Source organism: Psammomys obesus, unplaced genomic scaffold (assembly GCF_907164565.1).
Source record: "Psammomys obesus unplaced genomic scaffold, mPsaObe1.curated_primary_1811, whole genome shotgun sequence".
Classification (NCBI taxonomy): domain Eukaryota; kingdom Metazoa; phylum Chordata; class Mammalia; order Rodentia; family Muridae; genus Psammomys; species Psammomys obesus.
The window spans coordinates 2633503-2660379 of record NW_026591918.1 but is presented as its reverse complement, the minus strand read 5'-3'; the positions used below and the strand labels follow the sequence as shown (position 1 = coordinate 2660379).

The 26877-nt window shown below is 48.7% G+C and overlaps 1 protein-coding gene across 1 annotated transcript in view; it reads right to left on the bottom strand.

Annotated features, from left to right (window-relative positions):
* Positions 1–490: 490 nt before the first annotated feature.
* Rps24 (ribosomal protein S24) overlaps positions 491–26877 on the bottom strand; it is a 276279-nt gene continuing 249892 nt past the window's right edge. The window contains exon 5 of the mRNA XM_055612405.1: positions 491–502. Within this exon, the coding sequence (XP_055468380.1) occupies positions 497–502 (6 nt within the window). The 3' untranslated portion in view covers positions 491–496. The remainder of the gene's footprint in view (positions 503–26877) is intronic.

The following is a 26877-nucleotide window of genomic DNA, read 5'->3' as shown; positions in this document are numbered from 1 at the left end:
TGAACTTCTCCTGAACTGCTTGCATAATCACATATAAGCCTGGTATCACAGAGTCCCTTGCTTTGTCTGTCCCTGAGCATGGCCAGTGAGTCCTGAGGGCCCCATGTGAAGGCCAGGCACACCACCCTCAACTGAGCACACATTTAACTCTTTCAACACTGATCTTTGATGACCCCTTATAATGTCCATTCATTGATTCACCAGAACTCATTAATGCTTGCTGGTTTTGCCCTGGTCCCTCATCAATATGGTCAACATAACCCTTCAGCATGGGCCAATGTATACAAGTTGACTTCAGGGGCAGGAGGCTACTGATTTGCATTTCCCAAGTCAGGATTCATCCCTAGATCAGCATGGACTTTAGTGAGAGTAGCCAGAAGGCTCATTTACATCCCGGTATCTGGAAGAAAGGTGACTCTTGGTTTTCCCACAGGACTCCAAGGAGGGTGGGATCTGGAGATGACATGAGAGAGTCCTTCTTCTTGGAGGATTCCACTCACTTGCCCTCTGCGCAGGTGACAGAACCAATGTCAAGAGATAAACTTTTAGATTCTAAGTCAGCAGGCTGAAAGAGCCAAGACCGGTGTTAGCCTAATGCCCCACCCACTGTCCGATGGGGAATAGAAAGCCGTGGTGTATCTGCTAACCTCATACAGTAAGGACAATCAGCCTCATAGGGGATAACATCCCCTCACTAAGACTCTCTACAGATGACCCTGGAACAAAGCCACAGTCTAGGAGCTGCAAAAACGAGCAAAGGCACAAGCTGTACCCCTGGCTACTACCTGAAACCTTGTCTTCGGACTTCTCTGTTCTGTGGGAAGCAGCTCTAGAGGCTGGGCCTGAGGAGTGGAACCCTGCCCTCTGCCACCCTGTCTCCAGCTTCAGGTTTTGTGTAAAGGGCACTAGGGGCTCACAAAGGGTGGCAGATGGTGGCAGGCCAGACAGGCAAGAGAGAGGAGGTGAATGAAATTCTTTTGTTTAAGGAAGGCACGAGCGGTGCATCGGCAAGCCCACGAGAAGCATGTCATTTTGCTGGAAATGCGATTTTCCCTAACAAGTACAGAATCCTACATGACATGTTGAAAAGTGTATCTCTTTGAGAAGCAGCTCTGTACCTCAGAGGCATCGTCAGTACAGCACCCGTGTACTGTGGCAGTTACCATGGCAACACCTCGTTTTCCATAGACAGGAAAATCAGAGTGGCTAAGTGGATTGAGAGGACCCAAATAACATCTCGAAGGCAGGCTGAGATGCGGCGGCGGCTTTCGCATCTGAGCGCCTGGGGTGCCGTTCCGGGGCAAGTAGCATATTACACGTGCTTCACAGAGAATCCCCAAGGTAATGTTCAGAGCCTCCTCATTGGTCAGAGGCTGGGAGATAATGGGATTTGCCCAAAGCCACCCAGCAAGGTAGTGACAGGGCCAGCGTGGCCAGACTCCCACCTCCTCAGGAAGCAGTGCTCATGGCAGGGGTGACACTGGTCATTGCTCTCTCCCTCCAATGTCTTCAGCCATCACTGTTTCTATTATTTTTATACTAGCCCTGAAGATAGATAGGGACCTCAGCACCAGGCACCAGCAGCCAAGTGAAATCAAAACATGTCCCAGCATCTCCCCCTCGAACATGGACTGACCTTGAAATATGCCTGTTGACACATTTGCTTCCAACATGCAATCCCAGCCCAGAGAATGAGCCTTTCCAGAGGAGGAATTCTATCTATGGGTATATGCACTAAATTGGTGCATAGCTCTGAGGGACTTCCAAATATAGGAACCATGAATGGCCTTGTCACCCTAGGACCCGGCATGGTCTCACAAAGGTGAGACACCAAATTCAGCACAAACCCGCATGTGCACGCATTGGCTATGGACCACCACTCTGCCCACACACCAGGGCCAGTTAAGCAGCCCATCTTTATGTGGCATCTTCATGTAGCCACTCCCTCCCTTGGCACAGGGTGGTATGGTCTAGGTTGGCTAGAGGCAGGCTTCTGCAAGGCAAGCAGCTTCTTTGTTCGCCACGGAGTCTTGAGTTAACACAGCTGGCCCCAGAGTCCTCTGGTCTCCTGCTTTCCCCACACCTCCAGTTGTTCAGGGACCCCCCTCCCCACAGGGCTTTTGGTTGTAAATCTCACCCTCCCTCCCAGGAGGAGGCTTGCAGTCGACCTAGGGCCCTGAAAAGTCTGCAGGGCTGTTTTTTAGTCTCCAAATACAGGTTTGAGCAAGGGGCGGGAGAGTTACAGTGGTTGGGAGGAGGTACCTGCCCCCTTCAACTTCCCAGAGGAAAAATTTCATATAACTGTCAGACGTGTAATAGAACTGTCAGAAGTACAGGAAACCAGCTACACAGATTACAAAAACATATGTCAGGGACCTATTGGTTTCGTGACAGTGTGAAAATCACAATTTTTCCATCAAGATAGAAAATAGAAACAGAGGAAAGCCAGGAGCACTTTGGCATCTGTCCTCTGACAGCACCAAGCTTAACCTACCAAGCTGGTGGGGTGTCCCGGAAACAGGTCCAAGTGATGGGGGATCAGCCCCTAGGGCAGTGTTGAGGCCTTCTGGTCTTTGCCCTCCACCCCATGAAGAAGCACCCAGCCTCCTTTCAGACCTTCTGCACTAGAAGGTGGAAGTATGTGGTGTCAGGATTCTCTCTTCTGCTCTCACCTCTGGCAAGTCACTCTCCTGTAATGCTAGGCCTTCAAGCTTACGAGAATGCCTGTGAGGATGAGGTCAAGTGTCAAACCAGCCACTCTGCGGTAGAATTCTATCAGTAGTATCAGGCTGCCTTCTCTCCCTTTGAGATCACAGGAAAACTAGTGTGAGCCCTCCATCCCTCCTCCCCCACCCACCGAGTAAGCAGAAGTGAGGCAGGTCAACAAAGGACTACAGTTTTGTGAAAGCTATCCACCATCTCCTGGCTCTTACTCCCCCCCACCCCCACCCCCAGTGCAGTGGATCTCTTGCAGCTTTCTCTAGGGTTCCTTTTAAAAAAGTTTTTTTTATTTTTATTAATTACACTTTATTCACCTTGTATCCCAGCTGTAGCCCTCTCCCCCATCCCCTCCCAATACCACCCTCCCTCTTCTTCTCCTACGCCCCTCTCCGAGTCCAATGATAGGGGAGGTCCCCCTCCCTTTCCCTCTGACCCTAGTCTATCAGGTCTCAGCAGGACTGGCTGCATTGTCTTCCTCTGTGGACTGGTAAGGCCACTCCCCCCTCAGGGGGAGGTGATCAAAGAGCCAGCCCCTGAGTTCATGTCACAGACAGTCCCTGTTCTTATTACTGGGGAACCCTCCATGGCAGTGCCAGGAGGATACTGTGTCTGAGGAGCAGGAAAGCAGTGAAGGCACAGCAACCAAGAGACTGAACTCTGGACCCTAAAACAGCAGTGATTGTGTTTCCCAGGTGAGAGGAAACCTCACAGTGTGGGAATCAATCCGGTTCAGGCCACCCAGCTAAAACTTGGAAGAGTTCCTGGGTCCCGGCAGGCACTTGGTCGCCAGCCCAGAGCCACATGCCTGTGAGTCCTGATCACCTTTTCAGCACCTACCAAAACACCAGAGACTGGGATTTCCAGTCAAGAAAAAACCCCACGGTGCAGGAAGAAAACGGTTTTGTTTTAATTAATTAATTAATTGATTGATTGATTGATTTTGCCTGGTGTTGGTGGTGCACATCTTCAGTCCCAGCACTGGGGAGGAAGAAGCAGGCAGATCTCTGAGTTCCAGGACAGTCTGGTCTACAGAGTGAGTTCCAAGACAGCCAAGGTTACATAGAGAGACCCACTCTCAAAACAAAACAGAAACAAACAAAACACCAAATTTTATTTTTATTTGTGTGTGTATGTGTTTCCAGTGGGTGTGGGTGTCCACAGATACTGGAAGAGGGCATCAAGTTCCCTGGAGCTGGAGTTACAGGCAGTTCTGAGCTGAATGGTGTTGGCACAGAGAACCAAACTCTGGTCCTCTGGTAAAGCAGCAAGTACTCTTAACTCCTGAGCCATCTCCCCAGTGCCCTAGAGACCCCATTTTTCTAAGAAACTCCATGTTCCAGGTTTCCTTTGGTGGTCATGGCAGAAACATTATCATGGCAGCCAGAGGCAGAGAAGAAACAGGTTTAGCGCGCCGATAGGATGTCTTGGGACAGGGAGGTACTTTACAGTCCACAGACCTGGTTCAAACCCAGATTCATTCATTTGCCTTCAACCCAAGCTGCGCACAATTGGTGGTCCCTTCTCCTTAAGTTCTCTCTCATGAAGACACACACACACACACACACACACACACACACACACACACACACAACAGCTTTTCTCTCCTGGGAGAAATTTACAGTATACCAAACATGCATGCACCCTGGTTCCCAGAAAACTGCAACTCTGAGAAAAGGCCCCAAGCACTGCTTTTGCCATGGCTCCTGCCTCTACGAATTGTCATCATTTAAGGCATTTCTATCTCAAACTTCTGCTTTCGTGCTTGACTCTTTGCTTCTTGAAGCACTTCCAGCTCATGCTACCCACGGTCTTCCAGAAAACACAAATCTAGATGGAATTCAACATTCAGGAAATCTGTCATAAAGATGTACATACCAGAGACAGCGGAGCCTGGGATCACAGCATGGGGCTGACCCCAACCAAGGGAGAAGTGTATCAGGCAAGGTTAGGAAAGCTTAAACTAGTGGTCAGAAATTCCTCCTCTCCCTGCTGTGCTTGGCCCCAGTAGGAGGACAGACATCCCTGGAGCTCAGAGGGAACCCTGACAGGAATATACTCCCCCCCCTGGAAGCTCTCTAAGGTCTCTGGTTGCCATAGCGCAGTGCCCCAACCCCCATGCTGTCCTCAGCTTACAGAGCTGTTCTCTACTCTGTGGGTAGTTGGGCTCAATAGTCTCTTTCTCCAGGAACCCCATTCCTGCTCCTGGCTCTCTCATTTTGACTATTCTGGATATTCTCCACTACATGGACCAGAGTTCACGAACACTGTTGAATGATAAGAAGGGCTAAATGACTCAGGGGTGGCAGGGATATTAGGGCTTCAGGGGGCCCATTTCAGAACACCTCTTTTTTCCTGTGGCATATTCCCCCTGATGAGGCGATGTACACACACACGGTGAGCTAACAGACATGACACTCACACCAAACGGTCGGCATGGCAGTGGCATCGTCAGAGTGATGGTATCATCCACAGGCTCAGACCGCATCTTCGAATGCACTCCAGGGTGCTGGAGTCAGATAGTGTGTGCCAGGGTCAGGCGTGCACTCAGGGCTTTTGGAAGCAGTCCCCATCAGTGAGCATGGCTGTCACTTAGAATCACTAACCGTCAGTCCCAAGAGGGACGACTGTACCCGTCTCTATCCTTCGCTGCAATTGCTGAAACATAGGGAAGCAATTTCCCCGCTGGGAGAAGTATAACCCCTCGGAGCCCTCCGGATGACAAGCTGACCCTGTGATTACCAGATCCCCCGATCCGGCTGCTCCTGACTGTGAGCAGCCTTGCCTGACATTCTCAGTAAATATAGAGATGGCCTCCTGTGTATATGCCATGGCACTATATACCAGCTAGGAAGACTCCATGATACAGATTGGAAACTAAGGCCCGTGTAGAGATGTTCACTCCAAAACTGCTAAGAAAGGGGAAGTTTCACCCCAGGTCCCCTCAACCAAGATGCCACCCACCTTGGTTCCTTATCAGTTTTCACTTGCCTGAGCATCCATTCATTCACAAAGTAACTTCCTCCTCTCCCTTTTCACCAAGATGACCACCCCCAAGACTCCTGCACCCTCATAATATTCTGCAAATGGAGTTTATCTCCCTTCAGCCTCTCCACCCTCTCAGCTTCCCCCATCATCAGGAAGGGCATCATGCTGGATCCGGATGTTCAGCTAATAAATATGTATGGGGGATTTTTATTACTTAATAGTTGTAAGGTTAATCGTTGTGGTGAACGCCTATATTTAATGTGTCAATGGAGCTTCAAAATGCCAAAGTGAATAGCTTTAACACACATTAGTTCTACTTGTGAATCTACAAATAGGAACCTTGTCAGGAAAGTATTCACACCGAGATCAGTATTGATTTTGGTCCCCGGGAAAGGCACTGGACTGTGACAGTTTAAAATGATAAATGTCCAGAGAATTAGTTGCCCATATTGATAAAAAAAAAAAAGCAGATATAAGGCTGACAGTCTCGCAGGAGGCGTCGTCATGGAGAGTGGGCAGTGCAGCGAACATGGATGGAGCTCAGAGCTAATCTTTCCTTTGATCCAGGGAGATCAGGGTGATCTGACCTGCCTTCTTGTACAGGGCTTGAAGTGATTACAAAGGAGCAGCTCTCAGAGGGCCAGACTCAGCTGCATAGCACTACAGCGGAGCACCTGAAGCCAGTCACTTACACAGAGAAAAGGTTTATTTGACTCTAAAAATGCCCATCAAAGATCTGTAACATCATTGCTTTTTGCCCCTCATGAGGATGGCAGATGACAGTGGATAGAAGTGTGAGTTGGTGAATGCAGTTCATTCAGCAGCCAAAGAGAGACCTGAGAGACTAGGTATTCCTGTACTCCCCTGCTCTCCTTTACAGGACACCCTCTCTCATGCTTCCATTTTATGAAAGGACCCTCCGGTATCGCCGCCCTGACGTCTAAGACTTTCCCTGAAAGGAGAAACTCCTTCAAACCATTACACTGAGCATGCTAAGTCTGCTCCAAGAGTACTGCTCTGAGAGTCTACCATACTTATAGCTGAATTTCTTCCTTCTTTCCAATATGACTCAAGGTCTTTCTACAGATTCCCTTGTTCAAAAATCTCTCATGCTCTCTACTACCTAAGCACCAAGCTTGTTGTCTTAGGTTTGAACATCAAATCTGTGCCCCACCCAGGGCTACTTCTTTGGCCCCTCTCTTCTCACCCTCAGCCAGGCTTCCACCTCTCTCTTGCTACCAGGACCTGGCTGCCCTCTCTTTGCAGAGTCCTCAGGACCAACGCTTTGTGGATACAGCACTGGCCTACGTGTGCCTTTGTGCCATTTCACCGTTGTTGTTGTCTTTCAGTCACACAGCTTTGTCACAGAGTTGTCTTCTCTGTACCTTCCAGGCCCTGGGGCGAGCGCTGTAGGGTCCAGCTGATATCTGAGCTCCCAGGCTTCATAGGGAACTCAGTGATGGAATCTGTCAGCAGGCAATAATACCTGGAAATGCTTCCACCAAGAGGGTGTGCCCAGAGATTTATATAAAATAGCAGCTTGAGAGGTCTGAACTCACAAGATCCCTCAGAGGTTGTTCCTCCAACCCCCGTGCTTGTTAGTTTTAACTGGCACCTATAATAACCTATAATCATCTATATCAGATTGTCCTATGGGCATGTCTGTGGGGATTATCTTTCTTGCTAACTTATGTAGTCAGATACAGCCCACTGTGGGCAACACTATTTCCTAGGCAAGAGGTCCTGAACAGTGTGAGATAAGAGAAAGCTAGCTGAGAGCAAACAAGCAGGAAAAGATATGTATATTCTCTCTTTGTTATTGTTAATATGATGTGACAAGCTGTTTGAGTTTCTGTCTTGACTTTGGAGAAATGATGGACTATGATTTGGAACTATGAGCCGAATAAACCTGTCTCCCATTTGTCAGGGTATTTTTATCATAGTAACAGAAATAAAACTGGTACATCAAGCCCCCTATCCCCACATATGCTTGCTCTGCCAGAGAATTGCTGCTCAGCTGGGGTGGGAGTACCTACGACAGAGAGAGAGAGAGAGAGAGAGAGAGAGAGAGAGAGAAAGAAAGGAAGAGGGGGAGCGGTTTCTAGGTTCTTGAAGAAGCAAGGTCTCTTGGAGATATGGGGTATGAGCAGGAGAATATTCTTCCCCAGACCAAAAAGAGGTGTCCCAAACTGGAAGGTAAGACAATGAGCCTGCCTACAGGAGGACACATAGCTGAGGAGAGGTGATGAGTTCCCACTAGCCTTCCAGGAGGGCCGAAGAGGGGCCTGTTAGATGATGGAAACACAGCAAATGACTCATCCCATGGAACTAGTGCATGGGTCCAGACTATAGCCTGAACAACCATACTGGTCCTGGAAATTAGCCAATGAGTCCCAGGAAAAGGACAACGTGATGCACCCCTATCCAGTCACTTCATTCCTGTCCAGACAGATTACTCATGAGAGCAGGTTCACTTCTTGGGGATGCTTCCGGACCATTCACCATCTATGGAGACTGATTTGTCAGAAGATACCCAAGGAAACCCACAGATCAAACTCCAGGGCAAGGACTAGCCCGAGAGGTAGGGAGCAGGACTGCTCTCACCCCAGAACAACAGACAGGACAACATAACCATGACCTTCCTCAAAGACATCCATGTCCAAGCTTTGCTTGTGTCCAGCCTGTCTTTCAGCTCCAGGATACTGAAGATGCTAGAGTCAAATTATTCACTATACAACCACAGACACCAAGGCATAGAAAAGGCAAGTCCCTAACCCAAAATCAGATGATCAAATCTAAAGATGAGCTTGTCTTACTTAGAGTTACTATTGCTTTGATGAAACACCATGACCTAAGCAACTTGGAGAGTAAAGAATTTATTTCATTCATAATTCCATATCATCAAAAGCAGTGAAGGCAGGAACCTGGAGGCAGGAGCTGAGGCACAGGCCATAGAGGGGTGCTGCTTACTACCTTGCTCCCAATGGCTTGCTCAGCTGCTTTCTTATAGAACCCAGGACCAGCAGCCCAGGGATGGCCCCACCCACAGTAGACTTGGCCCTCTCCCATTGATCACTAATAAAGAAAATGTTTTATAGTCTTGCCCACAGCCAGATCTTATGGAGATATTTTCTTACCCAAGGTTTCCTCCTCTCAAATGACCATAGTTTTTGTCAAGTTGACATCAGTCTTGCCAGCACAATGACCAAGCCTCTTGCCTCACAGAAAGTTATTCTCTCTATACCCCATAGTGTCTTTCAGGAAATTATCTATGCCTCCATGTAACTGGCAAACCGCCATATCCACATAGGCTCCCTCAGCTAACATAACACTAAAGGGGAAATGGCTCCCTTGGGTGGATGAGAATTATAGGACTGGGAATCAAAACCCCAGGTTTTTTCTTCACCATTTACCTTGAACTTAGTAGGCTACACCCTAAAGAAGGAAGGCAAGGTATGAGGTATTTTGGGTGAAGGAGAACCAGAAGTACAGTAGACTGCTTTGCTTTCAAATGTCTTTTATTTGGGACTCTGGCTTAGAGTCATCCAAAACCAGGGTTACACAATGAAATAATATGGCACATATCCCAGCCTGGACAGACTTTTTAGGAGGCAGCTGCTCTGTGGCTCAGTGAAAGAAGTTAGTTTGGGCAAGATTCCTTGGGACACCTTTTCTCACCTTAGCTTTGGAACCACTCACTGACCCAAAATAAAGTTTTGAAAACATGTACAATCATTTCCACCACAAACCTCTCAGGCTGATTGACTGCTGTGAGTCACCTAGGGAAACATGCTCCCCAGTTCCTTCTTTGCATGGCCACATACAGAACCACTCTCAGATGCTTCACAGCATGCTGGGAGCTGTTGCCATGGAGATCAGCAGAGACCATTTTGGTAGGGGTATGCAGAGAGTCCACTGGCAACAGCTCTGTGGTCCTGGGATAAACAACTTAGCAACCTAACCTAGCCTTTCCTTAACCTTTATGAGATGCAGAGTCAGACAGGCTAAGAATCGCAGGGCTGGGATGGAGGGCAACAGAAAGATTGAAATCTAACAGGTCAGGTGTGGGCTAACGGAACCCAGAGGCTAAGAGCGGAAGGCCCTGCCTCAGAAGGTGAGAGGTTGTGGAGGATGCCAAACAGATAGCTACAGGCTTTTAAGTGGCTGGGGTGTGAGTGTTTAGCAACAGAGGCTCCACAGCAGGGCCCCATGGCACGCCTGAGCAGGTGGAGGTAACACAAACACTTGGGGAGGCGGCTGAGGCTCACAGTGATCAGGAGGAGGAAGCCAAGTGCTCCATACAGAGTGTGGCGGGTACGCAGGGAGGAACTGCCTTTGTCCATAGAGCCTGGTCTGGAGCACCCTGCCCCGACCCCTTCCTGGAGGGCAGGGCCACCACAAGGTCAGCGAGGACTCTCCTTGCTCTGTGTTTGACTATTGTTGTCCTTACTCTCCAGTCCAGTCTCCCTCTGCCCAGGCTCAGCCATTTCACTGAAATAAAGCTAGAGACGAGCAGGCACTGAGTAAGTGACGTGAACCCCAGAATCCTGTACCCTGTCTTCTCGTAGAAAGGAACCGCTCCTCATATGTCTGCATTCTACAACCGTGAGTGCAGAGCCAATGGAAATAAAGCAGTGTGCTTCTCTGCTTCGCTGAGGAATGGTACAACAGACTCCCTCCCACCTACTCCTTTCCTTCTTCCCAGACCTGCCAGTGAACTCTAAGGATCCATGGAACATGGTTTTGAAAACCAGTGGTTTCGTCCATTCCACTCATTTTACAGCTAGGAGAATGGTGTTCAGAAGAGGGGAAAATTGTTCCAAACCACACAACTAGTAAAAAGAAGCAGTTGGGACCCAAGACACAGTGGGAAGGGAAAAGCTTGTTAGTCATTTTTATTATGATCAGAAAACCATGGTCTATCCAAGTGTGGACAGAAGACCCAAGAACCAAGAACTGCTCTTGTCCCTTAAGGGAAGACTTCCTTTGTCTTTTTTCTCGTTCCTTTAACAATCAGAGTAAATATGGCCCCATTTCTCTTTCAGACACAGAGCCCAAGCATGCTCTCTGCTTGCAATTACCTTGTGATAGATGCTGGTCTGGCCACTGAAGGCATCTGCGTACCGGCTTTATGGTCATTTTCCAACAGCCTACACCTCTTAAACTCTCTTGTGGGAACAGGTGAAGGTGATTATGCAGATGGATGGACCCCTGTGTGATATTATGTCAGTGACAGAGATATAAGAGCTACAGATGAAAGAGCTGCAGACAGGCTCAAGTACTACCAGGAGGAGGTTGCAAGGCTGGTGCAGAAAACAGGGACCTGTGCAGGGACCCTGGGCTACCAGAGCAGCACCACACACAGACCTGAAAAGGCACAAGCATGCACACTGCACACACACACACACACACACACACACACACACACACATTTCTCCTCTACCTCTCTACTTACTTGTCTGGCTATAGTCAGACTCTGTTCCCATGGAAATGTGTCATGTCAGCCACTCTGTTGGGATGCCAAGAAGACTCAGGTCTGGCAGAAGGAGAAGCACCTAGAACCCAAAGAGGCCCTGCTTCAGGCTGACTCAGTGAGAACGGGAGAACTGAGTCAGATTCATAGGCAAGGCCTCAAAGGAAGGTCCAAAGCATGGCCCTAGCGACTGCATGCTCCAACGCCTACTAGACAAACCTGAGGTCAGCAAATGTTGTTGCTGATGTGGTAGTCCCAGGCAGTTCCTAGGGATGGGCTCTCAGCCTTGAGCTTCCAAACAGATCGCATAGGAATAAGAAAGAAATTATCAAGCTGAATTCTGGGGGAAGGGGGGGGGCTCTTCCTCTGGTTCTGAATTAGGGGCAATGTCTCACCGCAGCCCTCCAACAAGTGACAGCATTACCTCTTCCTCTGGGCTGCCTTTCCTAACATCTTGCTCTCAGCATAATGCAAAGGTGCTACCAAAATAATTCTATCTACCGGCAACAAAATATGCAACACAGTAGGGACTGGCTGGTCTCAAGGAGAAGCTAGGGTACAGCTCTCCTGGGAAATAGAGTGGCCACCACCTGCACACAGTCCCCTTTCAGCTCGGAGACTTTACAGTAACCATTTATGGGGTGAACCAGCAGGAAAATGTACTTTGCCAAAGGGCAAAGCTCAGCCCTCCAACACCAGCCAGGTAAAAAGAGTGGCTAGTGTGTGTAAAGTCCCTGGCACATCCATGTCGGCACTGGCTCAGAAACGGGTTAAGCCTAGACCTGGGGAGGAGTAGCCACCAGGACCTGCAGAAATGGGGAAAAGCCACTGAAGACAGGGATGCCATAATCTTTTTAATATGGTTTCATGCCCCTGTGACTGATGTCGGAACCATGAATCCTGGTACCTGCATCTTCGAAAGCCAGCACAGAATGTTGGTAGGGGTGTGGGCTCTTTTCTGATACAGGAGCAGGGGACTGGACCACTTGTATCCCCAGGCTTGGTGATCAGAGTTGTAAGCCACAGAACCAGTCATTGTCCTGAGGAGCTCAACTTTGCCATCTCCAGCCTCACAGACCTGCCTCAGGGAGTGAGGATCTCCATTTCATGAGAGAAAATCCAAGATCTAGGAAACATGGTGGCCTAGTCCATGACGTGCACCGAAGTACTTCTGCCATGTTAAACATCTCTGCCTCAGCACTCTCTCATCTGAGTGGTGAGGTCCTATTCATCCTGCAGGATCCCATTAGATAAATCTATAAATTGCCAAACGGGTGAGTGGGACCTGCCTTGGTCTGTATGCCACCACCCCGTTACCATAGCCTGGTCAACTGTCCGGACAGGAGTTCCTGGAGGCCTTTAAATGTGCCCCATGGAGTCTCCAGATAATGTAGAGTACTACCATCTTCTCCACCAATTCTGCAGAAAGGAGGCTGGAGGTGTTGCAGAAGCCTAAATGTGCATAGTGAGGAGGAACCAGATTTAGAGGGCTAGCAGTCAGGTGAGGAACCAGCAACCACATCTGTCCTGCTCTCCCATCCCTGAAGAGGACCCCAAGCTCCATACACACAACAGATGGCAGAGGATGAGTAAGGGTTCGTGACCCAGATGATGAAACCTACCTGCCAAGCCTGGGAAATGAAAGCGTAGACCACTGGTGCCAGGAGAGAGTGGCTCAGCTGGCCCTCCGTGGCACTGTCACAGGTGGGGGGTGGCGGAGTAAAACTGACCACTGGACCAAGAATCCAGACTCCCCAGACATCTCTAGCAGGATGATGAACCTCATCAGGCAGACCAGTCAACCATGGGGAATGAGTGAAGCACAGAGTCTCTGCGTCAGACCTGGAGAATTCAGAGTCAGAGGAACAAAGCCATTCCTCCTCCCGCCATCCAGGAGACTGCTGCAGCCTGGTAGTAAAACTGCCTACACCAGGCTTGGGAGCTTCCAGCAGCTGAAAGGGCCACACCATGAACCAAGAGCCTTCAGTAAGCCAGTTAGTGAAGGAAGCAGAGAGAACAGTTCAAAGTAGTGTGGCAAAGGATAAGAGAGAAGTGATAGGCTTAGCATTGGAAGTTAAGACTTGGAAGTAGGCCCCAAAGCCAACAATCAAGTGTCTGTCTCCTGCCAGCCACTGCTGATGTACTCAGAGTCTCTGTGGAACTACAGGAGGGCCTTCTTTTGGGCCTAGATGATATGAGTGTCACTCGGAGAATCTTTAAGAAATATCCACCTTAGGGGAAGGGAAGTCATATACCTCAACGGTATAGACACTGATAAGTCATCCTTATTCAAGCCAATAGCCCCCATGCATGCTCATGCAAGCACCCTCGTTAAATGAATCAGGGTACACAAAAGGGACATGATAAGGAGGGGTTCAGCAGAAAAGTGAGAAGGATAAGAGAGGATAATGAGGGGATATAATCAAAGCGGGGAAAAAAATAATTAAGGAAATATCCAGCCCAGGCCCTGTCTCAGCTCCACCGACCCAGCAAGGGGAGTGAGCTGGAAGCTGATGCTGCAAAGCTCCTTGCAGTTTCTGTGTGTGCAGCAAGCTAAGGAGCTGTGGGTAAGCATGGCCCTTGCCCAGTTGTCTTTGCAGTGACAGTGACAGAGGCAGTGGGAGCTGTCAGAACTGCAGGATACCGGCCCCCCTCTCAGCCACAGAATGAGGAATCCAGGATGTGGAGCCCAGGAAGCTGTCTGAGGTGAGATGGGTGTGACAAGGGAGCAGATGATATGGTAGGCTGTAGGGCGAAGCGAACAAATGCGCAGGGAGCCACAAGACCCTCCCTAGACAGGCTTCAGGTCTCTGACTCCCCAGACACTCCATGTCTCCTCTCCCTAGTTCTTTAGCTCCTGGCAGATCACTGGGCAAGGAACCACACAGAGAACTTGTTGTCCTTCAAGACACAGTTCTATATACACCGTTTGTTTATTCACTGTTGGTTTCCAGAATCCATCAGGCTGAGCAGAGCTTCAAGTGCCCCTTTTTAACCAGCCCTGATGAAATCAGCTGGGCTTCTCATAGGGCAGCACCATACAAATGGAGGCCAATGATAACAACTTCTTGTCTCCAAGCTTCTATCACTCCAGCTACTCATGAACAGAAGACAGTAATGGAATCTCACAAATTCCAGAAGCCAAGCCTGTATCCCTATCCCATTCAGAAGGAGATGGGTGGCAGGTGCTACACAGGGAACTAGGGAACAGGACAGAAGACAGGTGAAGAGATAGAAACTTCCTGAACTAAAAGATGGATGCGGTGGAAGGGTCCAGGAACTGCGGCAAAGAATAGATGCTGAGCAGTGTCTCAGCCACTAGGAGTTTCAGAAAAATGCAGCTTGCAGTGCTTGAACTCTGAGCCTTGGCTTTTACCCAGCAACACCTTACTCTGCAATCCATCCGAAGTTTCTGTGTGAAAGAATAGGCTAAGCACACAGCAGTGAAGCTATGCTGTAGAATAATCCTGATTCCCCTGTAACCAGGAACTTTAGCTGTACCTTACCGGTAAGGGATCTAGGGCTCTTGGGGGTAGCATGATTTGGCCAAGGTCACAAAGGAGTTTGCAGGGACAATAGGGATGAAGCCACAGGACTGTAAACAGAAGCCTCATCACAGAGGCAAAGCCGTAAGAGCACACAGGGAAAGTGAATGGTTTTTCTAAATGCTCTCTCCCCAAGTGTCATCTTTTCAACTATTTTTAAGGTAGTAAGTTGGTAGGAGAGTTGTTTTGACTGTGGTGAAAAATCATTAAAGGAAACAGTGTAGAAACAAGCCTGTAAGACATACAGCACAGGCAAGCAGAGGGGCTACAGCTTTTTCCCTGATCAGACCCCCTGCAATGCTCAGGACCCACCCAGCCCCTCAAGCCCCATGCCAGGATGCCCCCTGCTGATGGAGGTCTACAGTGCCAGGCTCTAGGAGCCCCCCCCCCATAATCTCCTATTACAGCTCCCAGACCCACTTCTGTGAGTCTTGACAGCTCCCTGTCTAGACTGCAGACTCCTAAAGTCTTAATTGCTCTTTCATCAACAGAAAAGGGCGGCTTCTTCTTCAAGCAGCCAACCACTCAGCCAGTCCTTGTCGGGCTCCTGCCGCGTACCAGGCTACGCCAGGATTCAGGATGTCTGAGGACTTGATGGATCACCTGGGGTCAGAAGAGGATAGCTCCTCACTAGGATGTTGCTGGGCTGGGCCTCAGGCCAGATGTTAGGCTTCTAGAAAGGATAAGACCCAAGCCGGGTGCACTGGTTCATGCCTATAATCCTAGTACTCACACTGGAAATGCTAAGGCAGGAGGCGTGCCTCTAGTGCCAGGCCAGCCTAGTCTATATGGTGAGACCCTGTCTCAAAACAAACATACACAAAGTGAGACCCAAGTCCTCAGAGTGCTATACCAGCCCAGAGAGGGAAAGTGAAGGGAATCCAGATGCACAGAACTTCCACATATTTCTGAGCAACCTCACAGCACTGTAGACTGACGCCTGATACCTTCTCACCTCAGTATTCCTGGACCTCTAGAATTGGGCTGCCTCCACTCTTTATTCCCTGGAGGAGTGGACAAGATATTGTGTAATTCCTGATCTTGGAGAGGTTACTTTCTTGAGTTAGAGTGATTCGCTAATTAAAGGTCAAATTTAGCTTATAATCCACAGAGCTGCCCCCCGGGTGGCTGGCTGTGCCGTGTCTCACTCTCTAGTCTAGCCCTACGCTGAGTCTGAGCTCACTAGGTACTACTAGGTGCTGATCCACAGAACCAAGACTGTCTATCCTCATACTCAGCAGCCTCAGAATGATTTGCTTAACACAGTCTGGCTCAATGACCTCTACCGACGGCCCTGTAGGGTTGCCATGTCCCCTAGAGGTGACAAGGACAGGGGTCCAAAAGCACCTGCTTGTCCTGCTCCCGAAAGATAATTTTCTGGGATTCAGTGAGACTACACCACCACTTTGCAGTCCATGCTACAGAAAAGAGCCCTCCTTTGTCATCATTCTGGAAGGATGACTCCCTTGGGGCAAGGCTCTGAGTTGTCACAAACAAGATTGGCAACCCGAGAGCCATTTATTTATCTTGCAATTGCCTAAGTGCCTCTGATTAAAAAAAGAAAATCATCGATTGTGTGCAAAATGTGCCAAACTTATCACTGGCTTCTGTTTAGAATTCTCAGTGCCACCACCTTCTGTGGAGAAGAAACAGCTTAGGGAAACAAGAGATCCTACCTAGCTAATCCAGCCAGACTGGGAATGCTGAACTCCTTCTAGCCCCAGCCTGGTTGCAGTCTAGTCCCAGCCATCAGCCCCTGCTGTCCTTCCAGGCTGGAGCCGCCTGCTGCTCCGCAGCAGACACCCAGAAGTGGATTAACTACCTGGGGCCCAGCACCACTGCGGCAGCACTGCAGTCAGGATGAAATAGAGCCCTGGAAAGCCAGCAGAGCTGAGCCCATAAAGCATTTCTCTCAGCCCAGAATTGCCTGGTGCCTGTCACGGGAGGAAATGACTGCCTAGGAGACAGCAGACAGAATGGGAGAGGAGAAGCTGTGGCTTCTCTTGGCCCCCACTGCGCACTGGAGGGTTGGGAGGGAGAGGGGAGGTGCTAGGCTAGACAGAAGCCAGATGTAGTTCTGTAGATTGCAAGGGCCAGAGAGAGCAGCAGAGGCCCTATTTGCAGCTGCCTTCTTGAGGGACCTCAGGCAATGGCCACATTTCTGAAGGAGAGCCCCATGGTGGCCTTCTAACAGAATAGTTAGGACTCTGCTGTACTGATATGTCCATCAAACCTGCCTCCTTGGGGAGATGTGGTGCCTGCCAGAGAGAACAATGGGCACTCAGAGGAGGGGATTGTGCGCCTGCGTGCCTGTGTACACACGTGCGTGGTCTCCCAGACACCGCCAAAGGAAGAGATCAATTTAGAGAATTAGAGGCCAGCCCACTCTGCATGGCTTCTAGGAAGCACATACGGTAAATAAGGATTCAAGAGACGAGATGTTTCATCGTTCAATTAATTTTAGCCTTGGATCTCGGGCGGTGGGGTTGGGGGGAGGGTGCAGAGAGAGTAATCAATACCAAGCATTCAGCTTGCTAACACGAAGCACATTTCATACAAAGCTGGACATTTTTCTCCTTGTCATACAGAATTATCTTAATTATCGTTTCAAGGAAGAGCCTTATATAGCATCATCTAGTAGTCCAGGAGGCGGCTCAGAAACTCGTCACAGGAATAATTTATGATTTTTCTTTCTAACATCTTGGTCTTGTTTGATATGCTTGCCATTTCTCCCTGACAGGGAGGTCGATTAAATCACATTTATATTGTAAACGTATGCATTGCTTTTTACCCAAGGCGCTGGATGAAGAGATACAGGGGCCCCAGGGGAGGGAGAAGCCAATCCACTTTCATATTGCAAATTTCTGCTGTTTGGAAGAAATGAATGGTTGCCAGGGAGAGCTGGGAATTACTTGAGGATGCAAATGTTATTTTAGAACCCTTTGGAGAGGGTTTTTTTTCCTCCCTCCCCCACCTCCTCCAGCATTTTCCCTTCTCAGGCTGTTAATAGAGGCCAGTCTCTAAGCAAAAGCTAACGGAATGCACTTCACGGCAGGCATTCTTGGGGGGAATGGCCTGCACCAGATTTCTAGCTGGCTGACCTCAAGCAGGCTGCCTCTTGGCCTGGAGGCGGGTGGCAGATGCGGAGAGAAAAAAAGGGGGAGCTATTCATATTTTGCAAAGGCATTGCTTCCTCCCACCTGATGGAGGAGGCCACTCTGGAAGCTGGTGGCTAGGGGTGTGGGGGTGGGGTCGGTGCTGGGGAGTGAAAGACAGCAACTGTTCAGAATGAAGAGGGGAAAGGTCATTAGCCGAGACCAGGAAGAAGTGACGCCCGGCACCATCATTAACCTAACCGAACTAATTAGGAAACATTCAAGTTTTATAAATTATGCAAGACGCTCAATTTATACTTTTTCAAATTCCTACCATAACATAGATAATGAGGGAACATTTACAGTAACAGCGTAACCTAATCAAGAAACCCTTTCATTAGCATGAAATCTTCCAACACGGTGTTTGCGAGCACAACAAACGGAATTATAGATGCCAGGGGAGGCTGGGGCTGGGGCGGGGGCGGGGAGCTGGATTGTGGGAAGGAGGGGTAGGGGTTGTCTTTTACACAAGTGACAAGGCCCCCAGCTCCTAGAAATCGCTCCCTCCCGTCCTCAGCATGAAATGCGGCTCTCTCTCTGGATTCAGTCTTGCCAAAGGAATGGAAAGGTCTGGAAGGACCTTCTGATTTACCCCGCTCTGCATGATTTACAGCTGCCTCCCCTGTCTTGGCCCTCTAATCCTGGGAGACTGATAACTCCAGCATAAGCCAGCCTTTTCCACAGGCCTGATTTTTCCCATGGAGGTCAGAGGTCATGTTTCTGCTGAAGCTCAGCCTCCATGAATGTACATAAATGCCATCCACCACTATGACTTTGCCTGATAGTTCTAAGTTCACTGCTGGTAGACGGAACACAATGAGCATGGTTCAAGAGCTATTGGGAAATCCCGGGACTCAGAGAGATTCTGACACACCACCCCAGATTCACAGATCAGTAAAACCAGCTTGAACCCACGTGAGAAATCCACACCAATAAGGCACAGTGGTAAGCACTGTTGTTACATCACTGGAGAGATAGAGGTGGGAATCCCAGGAGTTCAGGATCAACCTTCTCTGTCTGGCATGGTTGAGGCCAGCCTGGGCTACCTGAGACACCATCCAACGGAAGCAACCTGCTAAGAAGAGAGGAGCCCTTTTGAGGCCTCCCCCCTGGGAAGAGGCTAGAACCCTTGGCCTCTTCCACTGTTGGCTTTGCTGTAGCAGCTTGAGCAGTAGTCCCTGTACTATTTAGCGCAGTCTGCCATTAAAATACTCCCATAGACTGTGCTTTAACAGTGAAATGCATTTTCCACAATGCCAGTGACTAGAAATCCAAGATTAAGGTGAAGGTGGAGTAGGCTTTGTTCCTAGGCTAAGCACTTGGCTCAGGCTGTGTAGTGACTGTGTGGTTACAGGAGCTCTTCTTAGTATGAGCTTTTGTTACAAAATTACCAGTCCATCCAGAGGTGCCTTCACCTAACCCAAATTACCTTCAAAAGCTCCTCTTTCAAATAAAATCCCATTAGGTGTTGAGGCTTCAATATATGAATTTGAGCGGGATACAACATTCAGTCCCAAATATTCTCCCTCCCGCAAACGAATATGTACCTAGGATTTATGGATATGGCACAGGTCTTTGGAGATGTCATTCACTTAAGGATCATGAGATAATGTCATTCTAGGGTGCCAGAATGACCCTAAATCCAGATTCAGTCACAGTGGAGCCAGCACTGAGAAGACAGAGACAGCAACTTCAAACCAAGGGCATCCAAGGACAGCTGGGCACAGCCACCAGAAGTTTGGAGAACACGGGAAGATTCCCTTTCCAATATCTCAGAGATAATGATGTCCTAACACCCTAAACAATCATAAGCTGTTAAAGCTTGGTCCCTAAAGCAATGTTCAGAGGCAGGGCTTTGCAGAGCTGACTGCCTCATGAGGACCTTGATTCCATCAGTGAATGAGTCCGTGGATGGATGGTTCCTAATCTGGTGACATTATTGGGAAGTTGTGGAAACTGAGAGGTGATACCTCAATTGGGAAAGTAGGTTACTGCGAGTGTGCACTTGAAGTGTGTTCTTTGTCCCAGTCCCTTCTCTGATCTCTGTCTCTTTGTTTCCCAGTTGCCATGAGACCAAGCCGCTTTCTCCTACCACATGTCTCTACCACAAAGTTTCGTTCTTGTCTCTGGCCCACAACAATAGAGCCAGCCACCCATGACAGTACACGCACAAGCCACAGTAAACCATGCCTCCTTTCAGTTGGTTTCTTGAGGTATTGGTCACAGAAGTGAAGTGCTAATACAAAATTTAACTTGGGACTCCTGTACTATGAGGGAAGATAGTTCTGTCATTTTAAGCCACAAAGCTTGTGGTCATCTGTGGAAACCCCAAGAACGAGCTGCAGTATTTACAGCAAGAGTAGCAGCACCAAGCCAGAGCCAATGGTAATGAGCGTAAGCAGCTGTCTGAGGCAGACCCCACATGTTCCGATGGAGTCTACCTTTTGTATCTAATTCTACCTTCAAGTGCTAGGATTTCTGTTCCCCTTCTACCTTCAGGAAGCTGAAGGTGAATATTAGTGTTCAGCTAAGCACCCCCAGTTTCATTCCCTGGTGCTCCTCCATGGCTTGGGGCTCACTGTTCCAAGAGCTGCCTTCTGAGCTACAAAGCCACACGATGGACACCGGCGTGACAGCAGGACTCTCACTTCCCTGATCGTGAACCTTCCTGTATTCACCAATCATCCGTTAACTCGTTTATTGAACAACGATAAATGCAAGGATCTCCTGAGTATCCCAGGCCATGCGTGTAGCTGGAGATAAAGTGGTGTTTTAAAGACAGTGTCATCACTGCTCAGCTTTCATACCAGCATCTCTCCTTCAGACTAGTGTCTGCCCACCACACTCCAACCGCCCTATCAGGACTGCATTTTGTGGAAAGGGGACGGGATGTTGAGGGCATTGGGCTTCCTTGTGGTGTTTTGAGACCCGGGGTTCCTGTAGAAGCTCATGCTCCTAGTCCCATGGTTCTGCCTCATTCACCAAGCTCTGGCTCCCACCTCCACACTCCCCTGGAGCTAAAGGGAGATTTGAGATACCAGCATGAAGATTATGGTCACTGTAACTATTCAGAGTGCATGCTTCAATTACCCACTCTTTGGGTCTCTGGTGCAGAGAAGCCCATGTCAGCGCTGGAGAATGTTCTCTCCCACATCATTACCCAGCTTTCCGTATTCCCCCCACCCAGTGATCTGCAAGCTGTGGGCTGTAAATCGTGCCAGGAGGAGGCAGGGGCAGTGGAGCCTGCGCTACCTTCCCAGATGCGTGGGAGGGATGGCTCTGGAGCTCCTTCTTGCCCGCTCTGGCTTCACCAGCATTCTCACAAAGGACAAGGAAACAGTAACACTTCCCAAATCACTCCCAAATGTTCCTCTGAAAACCTCCAGCTGACTCTGAATGCCAAGGAATTGTTCACAGGGTGACAATTTCATAGCTCTTGGTCAGGGAGCAAAAATCTCTGGTTTGGAGGTGGGGTGATTACAGCCCCAGTTCTGGCAAACACGTAAGCAGTTATTCCCAAAGGTGTAGCTGCCTGGCACCAAAGCCACATACATCTGGGATTGTGACTAGAGGTTTGACATCCAGAGGTTGGAGTTCAAGTCCAGCCAGCATGCACAAGGGGCTGCAATAACAGATTCCCTGAGGAGCTACCCTTGGCAGGGCACCTGAGACCCACATTCCCAGAAGCCTGCAGTCTTCTGCCTTAAAGACAAGAGCCAAGGCCCCCAGAGGCCAGAGAAGGGAGCACTGAGAACTCTCAAGGAGATTGGCTTTAAGGAAATAGAAAGATGCCATCTGGTTTGAATGTGACATGTCCTCCATAAGTTCGTGTGTTTAAATGCTTGTTCCCAGTGGGGACCTTTTAAGACAGGAGGCATAGCTGGAGGAGATGATCACTGTGTAATGGAAGTTTTGTTTTCTTTAAAAAAAAACTCAGTTGTGTTATGTAAATATGTTTTTGTTTTTATCCCAAGTGTGGGATTATCCCTAGTGTTGGGCTATCGTTTGTTCAAAGCCGTTAATTGCCTTTTTGCCAGCTGGTAACAGCCTGGCCTGTGTCATGCAGCATGGAAAGGGGTGTGGTCTAGGACTCCCAGGATGCAAATCTGAGAGGCCAGAAAGAGCGAGGTGGTGTGTGGTGCTGACATGTGGTGTGTGGCAGTTCGGAGCAGACAGACAGAGAGAAAGGCTTTGGGGCACTGCAGCTTGGTGGAGACAGCTTGCTGCATCCGCTGTTGATGGAGATTGGTATAACCCCAAAGACCCATCGACCCTAAACAGCCGGGAGAATAAAGGGGTCTGTGCCCCTTTTCCCTACTAACCTTCTCTCTCCTATATAGTATTGGGAGGCCTAAACACCTCAAATAGAGTTTTAAAACAAGAACTACATCACTGAGTATGAAACTTTGAAGGGTGTAGCCAGGCCCCACTTCTGAGCCTATTCTCTGTTGCCTGATTCACCAAAACGCAAACAGGTATACTCTAAATCTTTGCTGTAGCCACCATGACTTCTCATCACAAAGAACTGTAGACTCAGAAACTGTGAGCCAACATAAAACTCTTGCTCAAGTTATTCCTGTTGGATATTTTGTTACAGCCATGTAAAAGTGCCTGATACAGATGCAAAAGTGGTATGTCAATTCAAGATTGGATGTGGATCAGTGGGACATGATGATCCATCCTGCCCATAGCACAGCAAGAGGCCAGAGGGCTCACTGGTTTGTGATGGATGGTTAATTAGGTTTTTAGCTTGATTGAATTTATAAGCACCATGGAAACACGCTTCTGGGTTTATCTACGGGGGTGTCTCTAGAAAGCTCAAATTGAGGAGGAAAGACCCACTCTGAATGTGATGGCACCAGCTGATGAGCTGGGGTCCTAGGCTGAAAAAAGTGGAGTAAGCTGAATCATCGTGTTCATCTCTTTCTGCTTCCTGACCCTGAACATGATGTACCCAGAGGCCTCACTCTTCTGTCATGACACCCACTATGTTGGACTGTAGCCTCACAAACTGTGAGCCCAAACAAACCCTTCCTTTCTCGAGTAGTTTCTTGCCAACTAATACAGCCCTAATCAGTCACTGTACATCACGCATTTATTCCCGATCATTGTTCCTGCTTCCGCAACAGCAGGCTCTGCATGGATAACATTTTGCTAAGCTTTGATAGACATGTGCCCAGCTCTGGAGAAGACCAGTAAGTCCCATATCTCAATACTAAGTCACAGCTTGATATTTCATGGACAGAAGTACAACATTATGAAAAACAGGATAAAAATATGTATGTCTCGATTTCACCACTTTGGAAGCTGAAAATTGAAATAAGTAAGCAGTGTAGAGTAGGAGGAGGACTTAGTAAAATTGAGGATGTGGAAGGAGCCAAGACTGAAATAGAAGCCAGCAGAAAATAGGCTGGACCACTTACTATCTATTTGTTACTCTTGGTTAAAACCTCTTGGCCTAAGTTTCCCCTTCGGTAAAATGAACAGAATAACCACTCCCCCATGGAGTGATTGTAACACTCATTTCTATAACACAGAAAGCAGAAGAACCTGGTTCCCAGGGTAGTATAAGCTCTCAACCCACTACTACCAGTATTTAAGTCTTGCATTGGCTCTGTGTTGCTGCAACAGAATATCAAAGGTAGAGTAAATTTGCAAAGAGAAAAGGTTAAAGGCTATGAAGGTAGCTCAGCAAGTAAAGGCACATGCTACCAAAGCATGGCCATCTGAATTTGATCCCCTGAACTCTCATGGTGGACGGAGACACCGTGCTTCCCTAAGTTGTGCTCTGACCACATGCACACCGAGGCACAGGCACATACACACAAGAACTCATTCCAGGAGACCAAGAACCTCTCACCAGATCCCACCACCTAAAGGCCCACACCGTCTCTAGCACCTCTACCTAGGCAAACCCCATGTATTAGGGAGCAGAAAGCTAAGGCAGAGAGTTCCTGCAGGGAGTGGCAGCTATAAAGGCGCACCTCTCTAGCCTTCTGCGGCAGGGTAAAGAGTTAGAACTTGAGTCAACACACATGCATGATAATTGAGAGGATGAAGGTAAAGCTTGGGGGCCATCACAGAAGAGCCTGGTCCATTCTGGAAGATGAGGTGGTCCTCTATCTCAAGACCATGCCATGGAAACTGTATTGGCTCCACTCATTCTTCCTAAAGCCAGATGTTCTGTCTGTCTCCAGCTCCTCTGCACAGCAAGCAACTCCACATGTGGCCCTGTGGAGCAACAATTACTATGACTTGTGGGTCAATTTCTTCTCTCTGTCCAATAATAATTCAGAATCTAAAACGAGGTACACACACATACACACACACACACACACACACACACACACACACGCGCGCGCGCGCGAATCCTCCCCTATCATCCATCTATCACCCATTCATTCTCTCATGCAGCACTCCCAAGCCATGCAAAAAGTTAGCGTGAGCTAGAAACAGCTCAGGGGCAGAGCACATCCCTTCTGTTCACACGGTTCCAGGTTGCTTCTCAGCACCAATCCGTATATAGTGTTCTTATTGCTCTCTGCATTTCTGGCTCTCCTGAAAACAATTTGCCTCACACCTTCATTGTTCAAGGTCCATAGCCTATGGCACCTGGCCCACACCCTCACACATACAAGATTCCAGTAATGACCGAAGAGTTCTAAACTCAAAGGTCAACTCACCTTTGTTATACTGATGGGCTGTAAGCTCTTTGCTTAGGATTCCAAGAAAAGTGATAGCAGGGGAGCCAGGTACAAAAAGGCCATAAACTGACCAACCACAGTTCTGAGAGAATAAATGTCAGGAACACTCTGTGGGGAGAAGCAGGGAGCCCTTCCAGGAGGAGGCTGCTATGCAGCCCAACACATCCAGCGTCATCACACACGGGTCTCAGCTCTAGGAATGCCCCACAGGTATGGGACCAGTTTCTCGAACCCCACATCAGTCTTGTACTCGGGTCAACTTTTCTCAAGACAATCCTGGACAGCATCATTCTTCCAGAGTTAAAGGGCCCAAAGATGGCGTCTGCTTGGTTTTAGCAGTCAGCCCTCATTAGTGTTCAGGGTCTATCTTGTCTTCCTCCAAGAAATTCACGGCTCCAGCTTTCTCGGTACACAGCCCTGCCCTAGGGACCCCAGAACCTGGCTTTGAGCAAAGGAAAAGGTGTTACAAAATAGAATCACCTAGATCTACATACAAAGCCACTAGACAGAGAGTTTAATGATGGCCACAAGGGACTCAGGTCACACTTGCCTAATGGCCATGTGTTCATGTGTGCCATGTGGGACACCCACTTTGTTTTGGCTGTTCTGGGGGCCCACCCAGGGCCTCTCTTTGATGGAAAAGTCCCTTTCCTCTGAGCTATGCTTCTAGCCCTTCACACTCTACACTGGAGTTTTGTTACACGCCAGGAACACAATGGTAAATAACAGTGAAGATGGAATAGAGTGCCTGCATTGTTCCCAGGGAGCCAAAAAAGATACTCAGCTAGAGAAAGTCGGACAGGCTTCTTAGAAGAGATGCAACCTGCATTATACACCTGACTCTGATACCAATTCGGGAATGTCCCTATGGTGGAAAGGACTTGTGGGTAGTGGAAACAGCGTGGTTAAATGTACTGGACATGAACATAGCTGAGATGAAATGCTGGATCATCTCATTGCCCTCATCTGGCCTGCTCAGCTGTCAGCTGTGCTCACTAACACCACAGGAGAAGTGGGTGATAGAAGAGGATAGTCATTCAGACAGCGTTTGTTTCCAAACTCTAGCTCCGGTCCTGTCAATGAAAGGTCAGTGACGTCACCAGGTGTTATTAGCATATCAAGTGATAGCCTAGGAATAGGCTACCCCTGAATTTTACACCTAAGGTGCATGTGGCCCAGAAAGGTGAAGTAATTTCTATGAGGTCACTCAGCAAGATAATGAAAAAGCCATGACAGATCTATCTTGCTGAGCCCAGATTCCTGCTATCGTCCCCTAGACCCTTTTCAGGGCAGTCAACCGTAAGCATGTTTTAATTCCCTTCCTGGTGCATCCTGTAGTTATTAAGGTCTTCCATGGCCCTATCTTTCACCAGCTTTCATACTGTTTACATATGAGAGAGATGAGATACAAGGTAGTCTCGTGTTAAGGCAGGGAGTGGTACTCTGTCAAATGGAAAGCCCTTGGGGACCTGGGTTCACTTCCCTTCTCCTCTACCTCCTCCCCAAACTGCTGTGATTGTTAGGAAAATAATGAAGGCCACCATCTGACTCTCATCGGAGGGTTGGGCTGGGTCAGGGTTTTGTAGACCTCCCCTGGCAGTGATGGAGGGGCTGGAGGCAGCAAAGGTTAGAAATGCAATTTTGCAGAGGACTTTAAGATATGATGGGGGAGGGGATGCTGAGCAGAGGGAGAAGAGGCCTTTGTTGTAAGAGGAAGGAGGGATTATTGTGGGAGCTGCTGAAGGAGCAGACACTCCACAGAGCGGAAATGGAATCTCAGGCCAGCTGGTTTCTATGGGGCTCCTTGTGAGGGCAATAGCTTTCCCTCTACTCAGATCACCACCCCTGGGAGACTGCCTTGACCTTCCAGGCATAGCAGTAAGCCCCTTCTCCTCTGTAGTTCCACAGATTTTCCCTTCCTCAGTCCCCACCACAATGCATTAAAACCATGTGTGCATGTTTGTGCACTTATCCTCGTGTGCATTCACACGCGGGCATTTTTGTTAGTGCACTTGTATGTGCATGTGCTGGGAGTTGTGCATATGTATGTTGAAGTATGTGTGTGAGAGCATATGTGTATATACATATGAGTGTCTATGTCTGAGGTGGTGTGTGTATGCTGGTATGTGAGTCTATCTGCATCCTGGTTTATGTGTGTCTGCATGTGTATAGGTGTGTCTGCATGTATATATTGCTGTATGTGCCTCTTCGAGTGTGTGTACATGTGTATGTTGGGGGTGTGTATAGGTGTGTATAGGTGTGTCTGCATGTATATATTGCTGTATGTGCCTCTT